The sequence below is a fragment of the Rhinatrema bivittatum genome, chromosome 5 (assembly GCF_901001135.1).
Source record: "Rhinatrema bivittatum chromosome 5, aRhiBiv1.1, whole genome shotgun sequence".
Classification (NCBI taxonomy): domain Eukaryota; kingdom Metazoa; phylum Chordata; class Amphibia; order Gymnophiona; family Rhinatrematidae; genus Rhinatrema; species Rhinatrema bivittatum.
Genome location: NC_042619.1, coordinates 99,351,914 through 99,372,941, shown reverse-complemented (window position 1 = coordinate 99,372,941; position 21,028 = coordinate 99,351,914). Strand labels below are relative to the sequence as shown.

The window sequence follows — 21,028 nt, the reverse complement described above, 5'->3', positions numbered from 1 at the left end:
CTGTAAAAATGTTATTTACCTTAGATTTGTCAAATCTTGTAAGTGTTTCTAGTAATTTTGGAATTCTGATATTTGTCTCTTCTTCACAGAAAAAAATCCACGATGAGTTTCTGCCATAGGTAGCTGAGAAACTGAAGAGAGAATAATTTTGGTTACTTAATACCACTTATTTTAAGCCCTAAAAATATATTTCAAAACAACTGAGGAAAAAAATTATTTTCAATACTAATTCTATGATCTTATATGAGGCAGGTCTCTATTTACTTCTTTGTTTAACCTTTTCCATAAAAAATTAAAATACAAAATTAGGGAAGTTTTGCCCATATATTTTGTGAATTTTCACATCCATCATAAATGAAATGTGTTAGCCCACTTAGGGGGTCATTTTCTAAAGGTTTATCGCGTGCGTTAGGGCCTTATCGCACACGATAGGAAGTAAATGACCGGGAGGGGAGGAATCAGGGCGGAGAGGGGGAGGAGTCGGCCGCGGCGAATAGCACCACCTTTTATGGTGGCGCTATTTGTGCGAAAGGTTGCAGCTGGTCGCGCCGCAGCCGGCAAAAATCGCACCGCCGCGGCGCGAACAGCTGCGGCCTTTCGCAGGCCCGTCCCCTTTTTCACGGAATTCATCATTCTGCAAAGAATGATGAATCCAGCCCCTAGATATGTAGTTATTAAAGGTCCTGCCCCTAGATATGTAGTATTAAAGGTCAATAAATAAGTTGCCGATAACCTATTTATTGATGTATACATTTCTGACAAGAATGAAAGAGGGTTTTTTTGTTTTGTTTTGCTTTTTAAGACAGTTACCCCGAGATGCTAGTCCAGTAAAGCTTTTCTCCCATTCTGTGGCTATGGGGAAAAGACCTTGATGAATCAGGCCCTGAATCATTACACCAAAGAACATTAAAAGAATAACATTTATCCTACCTCACAACTACTTCAGGTTCAATAATCATACCTACAGCAAAACGTCCATTGTCTGACAGGTCTGGAGGAATTACAGGAGGGGAGGGGTTGGATTAGGGAGCAGAGTAGCTTTTCTCTGCTCTTTCCATTCCAACCTTTTTACCGATGTCAATTTTACCTCTGAATGTGTATGTAACAACACTCCCCCCCCCCCGCCCCCGCCATCCTAACCCATCTCCCAAAAACTCACCGTGAATCAAAGTGCCTCCTTACAATGGTCCATAGAGTATCAGACTGAGCCTCATAAAGAGAGTCTCTCTCTCTCTCAAGGTGCAGACGTGTGTGAAGAGTATTTTATGAGATACGCACGGATGCAGCCCTTTTAAAATCTACCTATTAGAGTTGAAGAAAACATGGAACAAGAACAGAGGATTTCCAAGGGAAAGGAAGGGGCTATAGTTGAGCAGATGGGGATGGGCCATATGGTCTTCATTTGCTGTCATATTTTGGGTTTCTGCTTTTCTGTGTGTTTCAATATAAAAAAGTGAAGAGAGATGCTACAATGCCAAAACAAGCTAGAAGTTCAAAAGAATAAACCTCCAAAGACACAAGATAGTAAAAAGAATTTTCAAATCTACCAAGGAATTAAAAAAAAACCAGTTGAAATTGAAATGATTGAATATATTGCCGCAAAGAGAAAGGGACATTATTTTCTTCACTCATTATCAGACACAGCCTTTTCCTAGATATGAAAACTGGTCATTTGTTGGTCTCCCTCTCTTCTTTCCTACTCCTCTTCCAGATCTAAACCGACGGATCTTAACAAGTGTCCCAGCTGGAAGACACACAACATTTCTCCTCATCCCGCCTCCATTTTCTTTTATTTTACAACTTTTCAGGGTTTTGAAAACAAACACTGCTGTCGTATCCAATCCATGATTCACATATGTGTGGTCAGATATCATCCTTTGCTCATTTTGCGCTGACACTTAGAAATTAAAATATGACAGTGATTTGAGTTCAACCCATGCTAGTGCATTTCCCAAATCCATTAGCAGACTTCTGTTTCTTCATCACCATTTATTACTTACACACTTTTCTAATTAAGGAGTGGCTCCGGGTCAGGCGCACAGATGCCGCAGATAACCTGGAACCCAACGAGGGTCCCGGTGGCAAGTGGGGGCATTGCGTGGTCAATGACATCACCGAGGTGATGGTGCCTCTGTTAGTTAGTACCCAATGTCTAGTAACTTGCTTTTCTTGGGATGTTAATTGCATTTCTTCTTTTTTCATCATAGCTGTTGGAGGAGGCTGGATTACCCAAGCTGGGAGGGGAGTTTTCGATCAGAGGCAGTGCGTTGAATGACCAAAATTACGCTCTCATCTATTCTGTTGGGACTGTCTGCCATCAAAGTCGGCCCTGGTAAGGCAGCAGACTGGATGTCCCTGTCTGTTTGGGCAGTTAACTTGCTTGTGTGTGGCAGGCTGACTGGAAATGCCCATGAGGAGCGCCTCTCGGAAGGATGGGGCTTTGCTTGTCAGTGGCGGATTCATGGTCCAGAGGTGACAGACTGCCTGCCACATGCACACTCTCTGTTAGATTAATCCTTGTTATGGGTCAGGTACTTAGATTTTATCTGTATCGTTTACTATTAATAAAGCTGCGTTCATTGTTACATCTTTACTGTGGTCTACTGCAGCTTGTTGAATACTATAATGTGACAGGTGCAGGTGTGCTGCCACCACTCCAATGCCCACCCCCCCAATCCCTGCAACAGACTGGTTGCAGCTTCACAGGTTAAAGAGCTCAAAGCAAATTATGACCAGTTAAAATCTAATATGCAATACATCCATGCAGCAATACAAGGTTAATACCTGAACAAGGGATGCTTTTTCTCATTAACGTACTTTGTACTCTTATGAGTAAATTTTTAAAAGAGTTCTGCATGAAAAAATAGCATATACACTTATAAATAGCCTGGATTCACATATATTCTATTTTATAAACATCAAGAGTATGCGCATATTTTTGGTTCTGCACACACTGTTATGATCAGGCTTGTGAACCCTTGGGCCGACGGGAGGATGGTATACCCCAGGAGGTGGGTCCTTAGGTTCCCCTGTCGGGTGGCGAGGCAGAGCAGAAGAGGTGATCGGCTGACCCTCGGCACTGAAGACTGAGGCGACTGTGGAGGTGAACGAAGAGTCGTTATGTCGGAGAATCCAACTGGGTCTTCGCCACTGGAAGCCCGCGGTCCCCCCGGGAGGAGCCCGTAGGGTCCGGGCCGCTGGGACTTAGGTAGGCTCTTGGAAACGATGGTCCAGAAGAAGTCTAAAGTCAAGTGCCAGAGGGTCGTCGCTTACCAGTCCGAGGTCACACACCGAGGGATCGCCGCTTGCCAGTCCGAAGTCACACACCAGGAATCACCGCTTGCCAGTCCGAAGTCAGGTACCAAGGAATCACTGAGACGAAACAGGAACCAGGAAGCAAGGATCTGAAGCACAAGAAGACTCACCGAAGCAAGCAGACTCGAACAATGATGAAGTTGCCAAGTCAAGGAGTGAACAGAGGAAGTCTCCTTATACACTTCCCCTGGTCTGGTTCATTGGAAACAGGTACAGGCAATTAAAGGGCGAGGTTCCTTTAAGTCCTGTGAAGAGGCGCGGCCTCGTGCCTAAGATGGCAGCGGCCATCTTGGATTCTCGGCCGCGGAGAGAAGCTGCCTGACGCCACGAGGGAGGAGCAGGGACGGTTCCCAACCCGGCGGTTACCTCGGAGGCCCGCGCCGACGCACAGGAACGACAAGGACCAGACTCCTGCAGCTTCCCCCGCTACTGCTGCGGCGGCCCGCTGTCTCGGGTCAGGTAGGGGGCCGCGGCCGTCCGCGGCTGCGGAACACAACACACGCATTTTACCAGTGCAAAAAAAGAGCGGTCAAGACAATTCCTTGGGCCAGCAAAATGGTTTTATCTGCATTAGTTTGAGAAATCATTGAACCTTCCAGCAGGGAGTATAAAATTGTTGAGTATTTCGTTTACCATTGCTATAAAAGTCATTTTATCTTGTTGGAATACTGATGTCTTGTCTACATTTCGCTCATGAAATTACAAAATGCAGGCTTCTGCAATGATGTAAATGTTAAAATGTCAAGATCTTCAGGGTCACAAGTCTTTATTGCTACAAAGAAATTATTACTTATTATGGAAAAAAATGGAGAACTTATTAACCCTGAGTCAGTGGGGAATTGGTAGAGTGTTGGTGTGGGAGAGTGTGGGTGTCTGAGGTATGAGTGGAATGGGTGAACTTTATTGGGAAGTGTTGTGTTTAGCTGGTTAAAGGGGGGGGAGGAATTATTAAAGTTGTAATGTGAGAATTGTAATTTTGGAATACTTTGTTTTACAGAAATTTTATATTTTGCCTGGTTTTGTCTAGTTTGTTCTCACATCAATGGGTTGAGGGGTGTGGTCAAGAGGTACACACGGAGGTTGCTAATTAATAAGAGATATATGCATATTAATTATCAAACTTAGTCATACAATTTTACACCTGCTAACTGACTGGTACAAGTAAAATCAGACGTCTCTGTTGTCTGCAATTTTGGGGCAGAAGACCATGTCTTCATGTCATGCAAATTTATCTCCTGCATATTCATTGTGGATATCCTGAAAACCCAGCTGGCTGTGGGGTCCCTGAGACAGGTCTGGGAAACCCTGATCTGGATGAACTGGAAGAGGTATTGGCAAGTATATGTGCAAGCAAATATTTTCACAATGGTATATGTGCATACTTTATAAAATGCTTGCCTCTGCATATAAATCATCTAAATACACCTAAAATGCATACGCAGATGTTTATAAAATAGGTAGAGAAACTCAAAGGAACTGTTTTTCGCCTTATTGCACTTTGATAAAATTTGCCTAATCGTAGACACAATGTAAATTTGTATATAATTCCTACCTTGTAAGCACTTTCTCCTGCTTATATGCCCTTCTCTCCAGTTAGAAATTGTTTAACCTATCCTCTTCTAACAGCCTAGTTCCACTTTCCCTGTTATAATGTAACTTTTTGCTTTCTTTGTTAACTGGTTCCCCCTAGTTTATTGTAAACCGGTACGATAAGACCTTGTCTTGAGTATCAGTATATTAAAATAAATAATAAATAAATAAATAAATAAATAAGCGCTTTCACTGCATTGCAAATATTCACACAAACCTTCACTTCAGAACTAGCCAGGTATTTTATAAACTGTGCAGCGTGAGCTGCACAGTTTATAAAATACTAGGATCAATCTTCACACGTCCACTCAGCACACGAAAATCCAGTACTGTGAATAGGTTTGAAAGTTAGTTAAGAACATAAGAAATTGCCATGCTAGGTCAGACCAAAGGTCCATCAAGCCCAGCATCCTGTTTCCAACAGAGGCCAAACCAGGCCACAAGAACCTGGCAATTACCCAAACACTAAGAAGATCCCATGCTACTGATGCAATTAATAGCAGTTGCTATTGCCTAAATAAACTTGACTAATAGCAGTTAATGGACTTCTCCTCCAAGAACTTATCCAAACCTTTTTTGAACCTAGCTACACTAAATGCACTAACCACATCCTCTGGCAAAAAATTCCAGAGCTTTATTGTGCATTGAGTGAAAAAGAATTTTCTCCGATTAGTCTTAAAATGTGCTACTTGCTAACTTCGTGGAATGCCCCCTAGTCCTATTTTTCGAAAGTGTAAATAACCAATTCACATCTACTCGTTCAAGACCTCTCATGATCTTAAAGACCTCTATCATATCCCCCCCTCAGCCGTCTCTTCTCCAAGCTGAACAGCCCTAACCTATTCAGCCTTTCCTCATAGGGGAGCTGTTCCATCTCCTTTATCATTCTGGTTGCCCTTCTCTGTACCTTCTCCATCGCAACTATATCTTTGTTGAGATGCAGCGACCAGAATTATACACAGAATTCAAGGTGCGGTCTCACCATGGAGCGATACAGAGGTATTATGACATTTTCCGTTTTATTAACCATTCCCTTCCTAATAATTCCTAACATTCTGTTTGATTTTTTGACTGCTGCAGCACACTGAGCTGACAATTTCAAAGTATTATCCACTGTGATGCCTAGATCTTTTTCCTGGGTGGGTAGCTCCTAATATGGAACCTAACATCGTGTAACTACAGCAAGGGTTATTTTTCCCTGTATGCAACACCTTGCACTTGTCCACATTAAATTTCATCTGCCATTTGGATGCCCAATCTTCCAGTCTTGCAAGATCCTCCTGTAATGTATCACAATCCGCTTGTGATTTAACTACTCTGAATAATTTTGTATCATCCGCAAATTAGATAATTTATTTATTTATTTAAGCATTTTTATATACCGAGTTTCGTTGGGAACATCACCTCGGTTTACAGGTAACTTAATACAGCAAAAGGCTTTACATTGAACAGGTAACAAAATGTAGGAACGTGATAAGGAATAAAATGGAACAGAAAAAAGTTAACTATGTGGAAGGTGTATATATTACAGACAAGGGGGTCTATATTACAGACAAGTGGGAAGGCCCAAATAAACTGGGCAAATGTGAAAGAGTGGCAAACGCCTGGAGGAGGGTAAATACTGGGGAAAAACAAGTTCGGGAAATTCACTGAGACCTGGGGGGGAGAAAGTACTGGCAGAGAGGAAGACATACGGAAAGGGAAAAGTTACTGGGGGGAATTTACAGGGAGGCGGCGAGAAGAGGCTCAGGTGTAGGCCTGCTTAAAGAGCCAGGTCTTGAGGTTCTGTTTGAATTTTTTTGCACACAGTTCCTGACGCAGGCTGGGGGGCATCTTGTTCCAAAGGGCGGGCCCAGAAATGGAAAGGGCACGTTCTCTAGTGGACTTAAGTTTAGTCAACTTGGGCGAGGGAGTCTGCAGCATCGCATGGTGTTTTGTTCGGGTGGGTCTGTCATGGGAACGAAATCGGAGGTGCTCTTTGAACCAGGGCATGTCAGTTTGTAATCCACTAAAGGACATCGCCTCCTATCCCATGACTTTTTAGTTTTCTTAGAAGCCTCTCATGAGGGACTTTGTCAAACACCTTTTGAAAATCCAAATACACTACATCAACCGGTTCACCTTTATCCACATGTTTATTAACCCCTTCAAAAAAATGAAGCAGATGTGTTAGGCAAGACTTCCCTTGGGTAAATCCATGCTGACTGTGTTCCATTAAACCATGTCTTTCTATATGCTCTACGATTTTGATCTTGAGAATAGTTTCCTCTATTTTTCCCGGCACTGAAGTCAGGCTCACTGGTCTATAGTTACCAGGATTGCCCCTGGAGCCTTTTTTAAATATTGGGGTTACATTGGCCACCCATCAGTCTTCAGGTACAATGGATGATTTTAATGATAGGTTACAAATTTTAACTAATAGATCAGAAATTTCATTTTTTAGTTCCTTCAGTATCCTATGATGCATACCATCCGGTCCAGTTTCTTAGTGAACAGCTTGAACTGATCAGAAAGCAATTATTTTATAAAGAAAAGCATGGCAACCATGGATGGATATAGAGGCATTATGATAATCTCTGTTTTATTCTCTATTCCAGTGGTTCCCAAAACTGTCCTGGAGGACCCCCAGTCAGTTGGGTTTTCAGGTTATCCACAATGACTGTGCATGTGATCAATTTACATGCAAACTGGCTGGGGGTCCCCCAGGACAGGTTTGGGAACCTCTGCTCTATTCCTTTCCAAATAATACCTAATATTCTATCTGCCCTGTATCGATCCATGATGTTACCACACCTTGAGTATTATGTGCAATTTTGGTCACCCTTTCTCCAAAAGACACAGCGAAACTAGAAATGGTGTAGAGGATAGCGACAAAAATGATAAAGGGAATGGAATGACTCTCCTATGATGAAAGGCTAAGCAGGTTATGGCTCTTCAGCTTGAAAAAGTGAAGGCTGAGAGGGGGCACGATAGAAATTTATAAAATCATGAGTGTCATGGAATGGGTAAACAAAGGACAGTTATTCACATTTTTAAATAGGAAAACAAGAGGACACTCCATGAAACTAATAACCTGTAGATTTAAAACAAATTGTAGAAAGTATTTTTTCACTCAATGCACAATCAAGCTGTAGAATCTGCTGCCAAAGAACATGCTCAAGGTGACTAGCACAGCTGGGTTTAAAAGAGGTTTGGACAAGTTCCTGGAGGAAAAGTCCGTAAAACATTATTAGCCAGGTAGCCTAAAGAAAGCTAATACTATCCCTGAGCATGTAACCAGTAACAGATCTTTTATATGGGATCTGCCAGGTACTTGTGCCACAGACTGGCCACTCTCAAAGACAGGATGCTAGGCTCAATGGACCTTATTCTGATCCAGCTTGGCTTTTCTTATGTTCTCTTTTGACCACCGCCGCACACTGAGCTGAGAATTTCAATATGTCCTTTACCTGGGAGGTGATTCCTAATAAGGAACCCAGCCTTGTGTACCTGTAGTTGGGATTATTTTCCCTGTATGCATCACTTTGTACTCATCCACATTAAATTTCATCTGTCATTTAAATGCCTGGCTTCCTAATTTCACAAAGTCCTTCCGCGGTTCCTTGCAATCCGCTGAGGTTTTATCAACTTTGAATAATTTGTGTCATCTGAAAATCTGATCACCTCACTTGTTGCTCCCTTTTCCAGATCATTTATGAATATGTTGAAACAGCACAGGTCCCTGTACGACCCTGGGGCACTCCATGCCAGAGCATTTTAATGGGTGAATTTGGGGAATCATCCACATTCTTATTATAAAAGATAGCAAAGAATAACTGTTAGGTTCAGTTAGTCTGCCTTTGAAATACCTTACACTCAGGGACCTTCGTTTTAGTTTTTAGTTGAATTTCCTTGCAATTTTAATGTTATGCCAAAAAAAAATCATTGAAAAAATTACTTTTCCCACTGATTTTTCTCCTGTGTGTGTTATAACAAAATCATTTTTCCACTTATTTAACATTAAAATTCCCAGCAAAAATAAAATAAAAACCGAAAACGAAGGCCCTACTTGACCTCTGACTTAACCATTTAATTTGACTTTTACAGTGCTTCCCTGGAATGGGATAGAATTTTTTGTTTTGATTCATTTTTTCTGGCACCACCAGATGCTATCTGAAGCACTTCTGTTTGTGGCTGCATCTTTTTGACAAGAACATGTACAATTGTGGCTTGCTCTGTTCTAGGAAAGGGCTGTGCAAAGGTGCAGGCTTGCTACTCTGAGCTTTAAAACAAAACCGAATGCTATCTCCATACCACTGACATAACTAACATTTACTCAACAGTAAAGATGGCTACCAAAAGTGGATGAAATCATGGCAAAGTGTTTAAGAGGTCCTTCTCCATCAAACTGTCCTAAAATTACATCCCAAGCACAATTTTTATTTTGTAGTTCCTGTTCTGTGCCATTATAGCTTGGCTAATCCATCATCTTTAAAAATCACTACACAAAAGGGTTCAGTATTTTCCGCTATACTAATTTCAACATCTTATGTTATACAGCGTTAGCATTTGTCAAAAATCGTACATGGGTTACACTTTCAGACTCCTTAAAACTAGAATTCAAGAACATTTACTGATAGAAGTGCTGTCTCTTCTATCAGGCTTATTTTTCGTACACAAGTGAACTGCTATTAGTTAAAGCTCAAGAAACCAATTAGAAGTGGAAACTAGAAAAGCTGTTAAGAATAAGGAAACAGAATGGATATCACACCTTTTAGACACTGCTGAGGTGTGAAAAGGGAAACTCGTTTTCTTTTATTTATGTAAACACATCCACAAAGGCACACTGCTATTATTATCTAAGAATTATTTATCAGCAGCATGGATTGTATTCTATCTGGGTTTATTTTCCATTTAGCTTTTCTCATCAGAAGCAAGAGAATTAAGCAAGTGTGCCAAATATGCAACCCTAGTCTGGGAGCACTGCCACAGCTTATTATATTGTAAAATAAAAAATCCTGTAGGCAGTGCAGCAGCCACCATGCTAATATATCCACCTAGTGTGTATTTAGGTGTGACTGAAATCAAGATTTATTGCCTGTTGTAGTTTCCAACAGCTGCTTCATCATCACAAGCAGACAATCCACAACCCTTAGCCCATGCAGAGGAAATAATAAAGTTATGACACCAGACTAACATGACTTGTCACGAGGACAGTTATCCAACGATTTTTATTCTTTTAGTCATGAGGATTCTCTTAAAATAAGTCCTTCATTAGCATTCAGCATGAATTTCTGCAATTAAAAAAAAACTCTAAATTTAGTTTTTACACTTTCACACAATGCATTAACAGTCTTAATGTCTGATTTGTGTAAAAGGTTACAATATATCTTATTGGACCAACAACAACAAAAAAACCCATACATGAGCTCTCGGGACTTCACAGGAACCTTCTTCAGATGTTTCATAAACTGGTGTTGTTGACCCATTATTACAACCCTCTAAATATCCCATTTCCTCTGGGGCAATATAACAACATCCTAATGCGGTACCAGCATAATGCTTGAACAATGAATCAGAAACCAGGGAGTATTTCACTGCTGGCAACTGGATGCATATGCAGAGTCATTTGTGCCTCTGCTACCTCAGTCTAGCTATTGAACTCAGTATAAGATAAGTGTGGAAAGCTCTGTAGGATCGATCCTCAATGTCACCTGTGTTATGCTCAAATGCAAACAAGTTTCAAAAGGAATATCAATGCACATCTTGCAAATACTCATTCCACATCAACTGATCAGCACCTAGCACTCACCATCATTAAAACGTTTTGCCAGCAGTCTGCATAAAAATCCTAAAGACTATGGGCATTCAGATTTATCAGAGCTACTGATAAAGTGGTAATTGCAAAATATATTCTGTTCCAAGACTGGATTTCCTAGTTTAAAGGGAGGGAGTTGATTACATTTGTAACAGAGACTGCTGGATACTATGACATCTCAATCTCTCATAACATATACATTTAAGTACACACATACACAGACACACAACACAAAAACAAATACAGGGTTTCAAAATTACACTGAGCAGATGGGCCCCTGGAAGAGGAAGCATATCTTTAATTCTAGAAGAAAATGGCATTTGCATCCTGGAGGATGTTTTTATATAGATATAGATATATACACAGACACACATATGCACAGACATACAGACTCCTGGGCTGGGTTTCTCTACAGGAGTTCAAGGGCACACCAATTCACCAGGCCTTAAGCTTTCAGAGTCCCATGTTCTCAACAGACCCCCAACTTCTCCGGGATTCTCTGTAGGGAGGGGAGAGGGGGAGATTTCTCTCCAAGAGCCTGGGTGTTGGGACCAAACTCATAAATACTCCAGCAAAACTTACACTGGAGACCATAGAGAGGTTCCAACATAAAACTTTACCGATGGTTTTGTTTCACGCCAGATATGAATATATTTGAGAAATCAAATCTTCAATCAAGGCTTCTATTTTATTGTTGATTATTTTCACTTTCTGTTCCCCTCTCCCTCCCAAAAACAAGGTGCATGCAAAAACATGGAGGAGTTTGTTTTGTGGGAATTGTTTTTTGTTTTGTTGATTTCCCAACCCTCTTCATGTCTCCCCAGCTTTTCAGGCTGCAACCTGATTCTGTCTTCCAGCAGCACAGATTGCTGCTCTCTTCCTCCTTACATGGCCTGGCAGCAGGGACTATCATGGGCCACCAACTCATCTCTCTCCTTGCACAACTTGAACAGACTCCAGCGAACAAACAGGGCTATTCAACAAAACGTGTTAGGGCCCTAACGCCTGCACTAACACTATAACGCATGCGTTATTTATCGCAGCACGTGCTGCATATGCAAATTTGCAAAATTTATTTAGGTGGGCAGATTTTGGGTGGAGTAAATGAAAATGAGATGTGGTAACGCTGTGTGCGATAGCACAATGCAGGCATTATACATGCTATCGCGGGCAATAACTACACCTTTATTCCTAGCATTATGACCTGATTTTTCGCAAATTCTGTTTCGTGCAGCAGAGTGGAGAGAGAGAGAGAAAGTGCTATCACTATTAAGCTAAGGCGAGAGAACATTGTAGAAATCTCATCTTTGTGTACCTTTTCTCATTCCGAATCACATCAAATCTTCACTGATGTGTACTGTGCTGTTCGTACGTCTCACTGTGAATACAAAATTGGCCCCCAAACCCTAGACCACCATCAAAACCTCACCTCAAATTACTACATAACTCTCCTATAGTGATATAAATAGTTGACTTATATGAGAGCCATATAAAGAGGTCCCCTTTTCCTTATTGCAGGCGTTATTCATGCAAAATGTATAGCATTTTGATGAATCTAGGGCAGGGGTCAGGAACCTTTTTGGCTGAGAGAGCCATAAACGGCACATATTTTAAAATGTAATTCCATGAGAGCCATACAATATGTTTAAAACTAAATACAAGTAAATGTGTGCATTTTATGTAAGATCACACTTTTAAAGTACAATAAATCTCTGAAAATATTACACCAGGCCTTAAGACACCAATACATCTCCTATTAGGAAAACGGACCAAGTCAGGCTGCTATAGAGTCCTACACAGAAACTACACGCCAGCAGAAAACCTCACCTGAATCACGTGCTGTCCCTCACCTAACATAGAATAAAGAGACCAAAACGCATAACAAGAAGCATGCAGAAAAAACTGAATTGGAAACTGCAACAAGCCAGAGTCTCTGTATGCAGTGTAACAAAGGAAAAAAGAAACATCACCCATCCTTATAAAACAAATCAAGAAATATAAAATCATCAGCAGTAAAACTGTACTAACAAAAAGAACATATTTCGAAACAGCTGATGAGTGGAATATCCAATAATTAAAAACTCATATAAAACATTTCCAGATACCAACAACATATTTCAAAATAGCAGACACAAAGACCCAGTAATGAAAAATAATAAGGATACAAACATTTTTTTGCTCTGCATACCTGGGAACGTTTGATATCAGGTGTCCTGAGATTGTTCTGAATTAGCAGGAGGTGGGGTGGTTTGCTTGGAACTTTCTCCTCTCTCAGTCACATACCAGCACTCTCTCTCACACTGGCTCTCAATGACACACCTATACACACATGCTCTCAGTACTCACATATACACATGTTTTTTCTCTCTCACTTATATAGGCTCTTAATTACACATTTACACACATGCTGTCTATCTTTTCACGCTTACACACACAGGGGCGGATTTTCAGAGCCCTGCTCGCGTAAATCCGCCCAAAACCGGGCGGATTTACGCGAGCAGGGCCCTGCGCGCCGGGAAGCCTATTTTACATAGGCCTCCCGGCGCGCGCAGAGCCCCGGGACTCGCGTACGTCCCGGGGTTCTCGGAGGGGGGCGTGTCGGGGGGCGGGGCCGGAGCGCGCGGCGTTGCGGGGGCGTGTCGGCAGCGTTTTGGGGGCGGGTACGGGGCGTGGCCACGGCCCGGGGGCGTGGCCGCGCCCTCCGTACCTGCCCCCAGGTCGCGGCCCGGCGCGCAGCAGGCCCGCTGGCGCGCGGGGATTTACGTCTCCCTCCGGGAGGCGTAAATCCCCCGACAAAGGTAAGGGGGGGGGTGTAGACAGGGCCGGGTGGGTGGGTTAGGTAGGGGAAGGGAGGGTAAGGTGAGGGGAGGGCAAAGGAAAGTTCCCTCCGAGGCCGCTCCGATTTCGGAGCGGCCTTGGAGGGAACGGGGGGAGGCAGCGCGGCTCGGCGCGCGCAGGCTATACAAAATCGATAGCCTTGCGCGCGCCGATCCAGGATTTTAGTGGATATGCGCGCCTCCGCGCGTATCTACTAAAATCCAGCGTACTTTTGCTTGAGTCTGATGCGCAAGCAAAAGTAGGCTGTTCGCGCGCCTCTTAAAATCTACCCCACAGGCTTTCAAGCACATAAATACATGCTGTCTTTTTCTCTCACACACAGACTCTCATTCACATGCTTACAAACATGTCTTCTCTTTCTCTCATTTACACACAGGCTCTCAATCACATACTCACATGCACCATCACCTAAACCAGCTCTCAAGCACACACAGACACACATGATCTCTCTGTTACTTATACACACAGGCTCTTAATCATACATACACATGATTTCTCTCACACACAAAGGATCTCAATCATACACACATACTCTTTCACACAAACAGGTTTTCAATCACAAACTTACACATACAGGTTCCCAATGATAAACTTACATTCATGCTCTCTCTCTCTCTCTCACAGGCAGGCTCTCAATCACAGACATACTCTCTTTCACATGTACAGGCTCTCAATCATTCACATACATGCAATCTTTCACACACACACACACACACACACACACACACAGGCCCCCCCGCGGCCCGGAAGAGGAAGTGGAGAGTATCAGGTGCGTGTGCGGCAAAAAGAGGCCACGCTAGTGCGCTCGGCATCGGCCCGAAGAAAAGAAGACTGCAGCGCAGCTCGGAGGAAAATGAAGAGGTTCAACCGCGGCCGATGGGACTCCGCGAGGGCTGAAAATGAAGAGGTTAGCGTTGGGAGGAGGCTGCTGCTGCCGCGAGTTCCCGGGGTGGGGGAGAGAGAGAGTGAACTCGCTCATTCACTCTCTCTCTCCTCCACCCCGCGGCAGCAGCAGCCTCCTCCCAACGCTAACCTCTTCATTTTCAGCCCTTGCGGAGGCGGAGTCCCATCGGCCGCGGCTGAACCTCTTCATTTTCCTCCGAGCCGCGCTGCAGTCTTCATTCCCTACTGGAAAATTTCTCACTAAAACAGGTCAAACAATTTAAAATATTATAATTAATGAAATGAATAAAGCAAATGTAATTTTTGTATATGTGAAACAGTAAGTTAAAGCAATTACCATCTGCTAGTAATTTTTATAACTAGGCACACTTACTGCTCTAGGAGTGGAAGAATAGTCCATGCGCCTTTATGCTTGTCCATCTGGTGAATAAACAGCACGGTGGGGTTTTTCTTCAAAAGGAAAAAAAAAAACATTGTCAGGTAAAAAAACAAATGCTTATTAATCTTATCTATGCAAGGCTAATTTAAACAAAAACACAAACAAGATCTGCAAGCTATACAAGATTTTTCCCTGATCAGTGATGGATTTAGAATTTAGGCACTGTTGGTAGTGATATCCCTGCCCCCACCTACCTAATCTGCCTCCACAACTTCACCCCAGACAAGGGACAAAAGAGCAGAAGACCAACAGGCTGATGCAATACAGTGCGCTCAGCCTAGCACACAGCTTGCTGCGAGGCTGGACACACGTTTTGGACGCACTACAATAACTCCCCATGCAATAATGGGATTAGTGCTTTCAAAAAGCGTGTCCAAACCAACATGTAGCTCATAGAGCTCATCACATGTAAATGCCATGTAGGTGAGGCTATTAGCTATTACACCAGATGCAAAAAATCATTGTGCGCCCAATGCACACGTTTTAACACACAAAACTTAATGCTAGCCCAGCTGCTATCCAGACAGCCTGGAGAGAGAGAGAGAGAGAGAGAGAGAGAGAGAGAGAGAGAGAGAGAGAGAGAGAGAGAGAGAGAGAGACTTACTATAGTGCCTATGCCCTAGACAGGTATTTTAATCCCTATGGGAGGGCCACCTACTAACTCGGGGTGGGGATTAGGTATCAGCGTCGGGGGTTGGGGGCCACTTTCGCATTCCACATGAGACCTACGGAAAGAACAGTGGTCTCTAGTGAAGATTTGCTGGCCGTCGGAGTGAGGAAACTCACTCCAAGAGGAGATTTGGGCAACGTTCTCTCCACCTAGCTTGCTGGACACTCTACCTGGGCAACAACAAGCTAGGTGGAGAGAACGTTGCCCAAATCTCCTCTTGGAGTGAGTTTCCTCACTCCGACGGCCAGCAAATCTTCACTAGTGACCACTGTTATTTCCGTAGGTCTCATGTGGAATGCGAAAGTGGCCCCCAACCCCCGACGCTCATACCTAATCCCCACCCCGAGTTAGTAGGTGGCCCTCCCATAGGGATTAAAATACCTGTCTAGGGCATAGGCACTATAGTAAGTCTCTCTCTCTCTCTCTCTCTCTCTCTCTCTCTCTCTCTCTCTCTCTCTCTCTCTCTCTCTCTCTCTCTCTCTCTCTCTCTCTCTCTCTGCAATGATTCAATTGCACAAACCAGCAAATATCGTGCACTGCGATGAAACACCCAAAGAATCATCACACACTGGGAAAACATTGTGAATTGCGCTAATGTTTTCGCGCATGGCGAAAACATCGCCGCACGCGATGTTTCCCCACTGCACGAAAGAAGCCTCATTTGCATTGGTAACGCCCCCCAATGCGATATTGGAAAATGAGGCCCTAAGTCTTTATGCACTCGAAGCTGCCACAAAAAAGCCAAAAATATGCTTTTCATCCCAATACTAAGTAGGAAGAACCACAGTAAGCAGCAAGAAAAAAATCTTGACAGCAATCAGGTTAGGAAAACAGATGCTCAAATTATGAGTGTCCGTTTTCCTAACTGTGGCTGTGAGCGGTTTAGGAAAAAAGGATGCTCGTTAACTGAGCGTCCGTTTTCCTAACTGGCGCACAGCCACATCTTTTGGACGCCCGATGCCATGGACGCGCTAGAGATGCACAATTTATCCCTAGCACATCCGTTTTAGCCCGGCAGTTCATTTGCCTAATGCATCACGTGCCCAGGCAAGGGGGATGTGCGCGCATTTAAAAAACAGGCGCTCAATTTGGACGCACGTTTCTTTCGTGCTTGGTACTGCATCGGCCTTTAAAAGTGCAGTCTTCTTTCCCCTATCTGCTCCAGCCTCACCTCCTTCTCCCTGGCCCCTGAATGACCACAGGAGAGGGGCTGGATTAGGAAGCAAAAGGCTCTCCCTTGCTCCCTGATGTTTGCTCTGGCCTCATCCCTCTACCCCACTACCTTACACAGGACAGGTGGTGAAGGGCTGGAATAGGGAGAAGAACAGCTTTTTCTTTGTTCTTCCAGGCTTACCCCTCCCCTCCTGCTCTCTGCATTGGAGCAGAAGTGGCTGGAGCAGGAAGCAGAAGGCTGTTCTCTGCCCAGTGAGATTCAGCACAGCCGGAAGGTAATACATTTTCATCTGGTCTCTTGTACCCCCTTTCCCTCCTCCCCCCGCCAGAATTTTGCCACCCAAGGCATATCAAGATCTGTCCCCTATTTAGAAAAGATCCTTCAGAAGCAGATAAAACAATGAAGAAACTGAATTCAAAACAGAAACAGCAGAAGTTGGAGGGTAAAACAGTAAAGTGAAAAGTATGAACACTTGAGCATGGCTCATTAATTGTCTCCACCTCTGAAAGGATATCTATCTAGTAACTTTAGCTCTGCACTATTCCCTGGGCTTTGGGAGCAAGATTAAACTTCCCCTGCTCCTTCACAGACAATTTTCTTCCCCTTCCAGCTGTAGAAACTAGAGAAGGAAGGTTTAGAAAGCTTGTCCCCTATTAAGGCTCTCCTGCCTTACAGGCCAATGCAATATCACTCATGTTTTTTGAATGTGCGCACATCCATCTCTACTGGGCACTCGATGAAATGTGCAAAGTAGCTGCCATGCTAAAAGGGACACACAATGGATTTGTGCATCCCTAGCACTCTGCATCGGGCACCCAGGAGAAGTGGCTATGCGTCCATAACAGCCACACTCAATTTATGAATGTCTGTTTTATCCTGCATCAGCTAATTTACTGGCACAATACACACCGAAGCATATATTGTGGATGTGTATTGTGCACTCTGAAATTTTTTTTTACGTCAAGACTTTCTTTTGCATGGTGCTGCTTTCTGTGGTTCTTTCTCCTTAGTATCGCAATGACACTAAGTAGAAGGAATTACTGAAAAGCAGGTTTTTTTTGTTTTTAAGTTGAGCCCTTGATGCGCAGGAACATAAGAACATAAGAAAATGCCATACTGGGTCAGACCAAGGGTCCATCAAACCCAGCATCCTGTTTCCAAAGGTGGCCAATCCAGGCCATAAGAACCTGGCAAGTACCCAAAAACTAAGTCTATTCCATGTTACCATTGCTAATGGCAGTGGCTATTCTCTAAGGGGCGGATTTTAAAAGCCCTGCTCGCGTAAATCCGCCCGGATTTACGAGAGCAGGGCCTTGCGCGCCGGCGCGCCTATTTTCCACAGGCCTGCCGGCACACGCAGAGGCCCAGGACTCGCGTAAGTCCTGGGGTTTTTTGTCGGGGGCGTGTCGGGGGCGGGGCCGATCAACGCGGCATTTTGGGGGCGGGACGCGGCGTTTCGGGGGCGGGCCCGGGGGCATGGCCTTTCCCTCCGGAACTGCCCCCGGGTTGTGTCTCGGCGCACCAGCAGCCCGCTGGCGCGCGTGGATTTACTTCTCCCTCCGGGAGGCGTAAATCCGTGGACAAAGGTAGGGGGAGGGTTTAGATAGGGCCGGGGGGGTGGGTTAGGTAGAGGAAGGGAGGGGAAGGTGAGGGGAGGGCGAAAGAGAGTTCCCTCCGAGGCCGCTCCGATTTCGGAGCGGCCTCGGAGGGAACGGAGGCAGGCTGCGCGGCTCGGCGCTCGCCAGCTGCCCAAAATCTGCAGCCTTACGCGCGCCGATCCAGGATTTTATAAAATCCAGCGTACTTTTGTTTGCGCCTGGTGCGCCAACAAAAGTACGCGAACGCGCATTTTTTAAAAATCTACCCCTAAGTGAACTTAATAGCAGGTAATGGACTTCTCCTCCAAGAACTTATCCAATCCTTTTTAAACACAGCTATACTAACTGCACTAACCACATCCTCTGGCAACAAATTCCAGAGCTTAATTGTGCGTTGAGTAAAAAAGAACTTTCTCCGATTAGTTTTAAATGTGCCCCATGATAACTTCATGGAGTGCCCCCTAGTCTTTCTACTATCCGAAACAGTAAATAACCAATTCACATCTACCCGTTCTAGACCTCTCATGATTTTAAACATCTCTATCATATCCCCCCTCAGCCGTCTCTTCTCCAAGCTGAAAAGTCCTAACCTCTTTATTCTTTCCTCATAGGGGAGCTGTTCCATTCCCCTTATCATTTTGGTAGCCCTTCTCTGTACCTTCTCCATCGCAATTATATCTTTTTTGAGATGCGGCGACCAGAATTGTACACAGTATTCAAGGTGCGGTCTCCCCATGGAGCGATACAGAGGCATTATGACATTTTCCGTTTTATTCACCATTCCCTTTCTAATAATTCCCAACATTTTGTTTGCTTTTTTGACTGCCGCAGCACACTGCACCGACGATTTCAATGTGTTATCCACTATGATGCCTAGATCTCTTTCCTGGGTTGTAGCACCTAATATGGAACCCAACATTGTGTAATTATAGCATGGGTTATTTTTCCCTATATGCATCACCTTGCACTTATCCACATTAAATTTCATCTGCCATTTGGATGTCCAATTTTCCATTCTCATAAGGTCTTCCTGCAATTTATCACAATCTGCTTGTGATTTAACTACTCTGAACAATTTTGTGTCATCTGCAAATCTGATTATCTCACTCGTCGTATTTCTTTCCAGATCATTTATAAATATATTAAAAAGTAAGGGTCCCAATACAGATCCCTGAGGCACTCCACTGTCTACTCCCTTCCACTGAGAAAATTGTCCATTTAATCCTACTCTCTGTTTCCTGTCTTTTAGCCAGTTTGCAATCCACGAAAGGACATCGCCACCTATCCCATGACTTTTTACTTTTCCTAGAAGCCTATCATGAGGAACTTTGTCAAACGCCTTCTGAAAATCCAAGTGTACTACATCTATCGGTTCACCTTTATCCACATGTTTATTAACTCCTTCAAAAAAGTGAAGCAGATTTGTGAGGCAAGACTTGCCCTGGGTAAAGTCATGCTGACTTTGTTCCATTAAACCATGTCTTTCTATATGTTCTGTGATTTTGATGTTTAGAACACTTTCCACTATTTTTCCTGGCACTGAAGTCAGGCTAACCGGTCTGTAGTTTCCAGGATCGCCCCTGGAGCCATTTTTAAATATTGGGGTTACATTTGCTATCCTCCAGTCTTCAGGTACAATGGATGACTTTAATGATAGGTTACAAATTTTTACTAATAGGTCTGAAATTTCATTTTTTAGTTCCTTCAGTACTCTGGGGTGTATACCATCTGGTCCAGGTGATTTACTACTCTTCAGTTTGTCAATCAGGCCTACCACATCTTCTAGGTTCACCGTGATTTGATTAAGTCCATCTGAATCATTACCCATGAAAACCTTCTCCATTATGGGAACCTCCCTAACATCCTCTTCAGTAAACACAGAAGCAAAGAAATCATTTAATCTTTTCGCGATGGCCTTATCTTCTCTAAGTGCCCCTTTAACCCCTCAATTATCTAACGGTCCAACTGACTCCTTCACAGGATTTCTGCTTCGGATATATTTAAAAACGTTTTTACTGTGAGTTTTTGCTTCTACAGCCAACTTCTTTTCAAATTCTCTCTTAGCCTGTCTTATCAATGTCTTATATTTAACTTGCCAACGTTTATGCTTTATCCTATTTTCTTCTGTTGGATCCTTCTTCCAATTTTTGAATGAAGATCTATTGGCTAAAATAGCTTCTTTCACCTCCCCTTTTAACCATGCCGGTAATCGTTTTGCCTTCTTTCCACCTTTCTCAGGGGTAGATTTTCAAATAGCGCGATTTGGCGTACTTTTGTTGGCGCATCAGGCGCCAACAAAAGTACGCTGGATTTTAGTAGATACGCTAAAATCTGGGATCGGCGCACGCATTCTATCGATTCCGTAAAGCCGGCGCGCACCGAGCCGCGCAGCCTACCTCCATTCCCTCCGAGGCCGCTCCAAAATCGGAGCGGCCTCGGAGGGAACTTTCTTTTGCCCTCCCCTCACCTTCCCCTCCCTTCCTCTACCTAACCCACCCGCCCGGCCCTGTCTAAACCCGCCCCTTACCTTTGTCGGGGGATTTACGCCTCCCGGAGGGAGACGTAAATCCCTGTGCGCCAGTGGGCCGCTAGCGCGCCAGGATGCGACCTGGGGGCAGATCCGGAGGGCGTGGCCATGCCCCCGGACCGCCCCGGGCCGTAACCACGCCCCCGGGCCCGCCCCCGAAATGCTACGGCCCGCCCC

At 44.0% G+C, this 21,028-nt stretch overlaps 1 protein-coding gene across 3 annotated transcripts in view; it reads right to left on the bottom strand.

Moving 5' to 3' along the window:
• B3GLCT (beta 3-glucosyltransferase) overlaps positions 1–21,028 on the bottom strand; it is a 196,331-nt gene that overhangs the window by 129,893 nt on the left and 45,410 nt on the right. For 2 of the 3 annotated variants that reach the window (XM_029602651.1, XM_029602652.1), the window contains exons 5-6: positions 14,817–14,893; positions 20–131 (exon numbers count right to left, since the gene is read on the bottom strand). In XM_029602651.1, coding sequence (XP_029458511.1) covers positions 20–131; positions 14,817–14,893 — 189 coding nt within the window. The remainder of the gene's footprint in view (positions 1–19; positions 132–14,816; positions 14,894–21,028) is intronic. The other variant, XM_029602653.1, reaches the window with a different exon arrangement.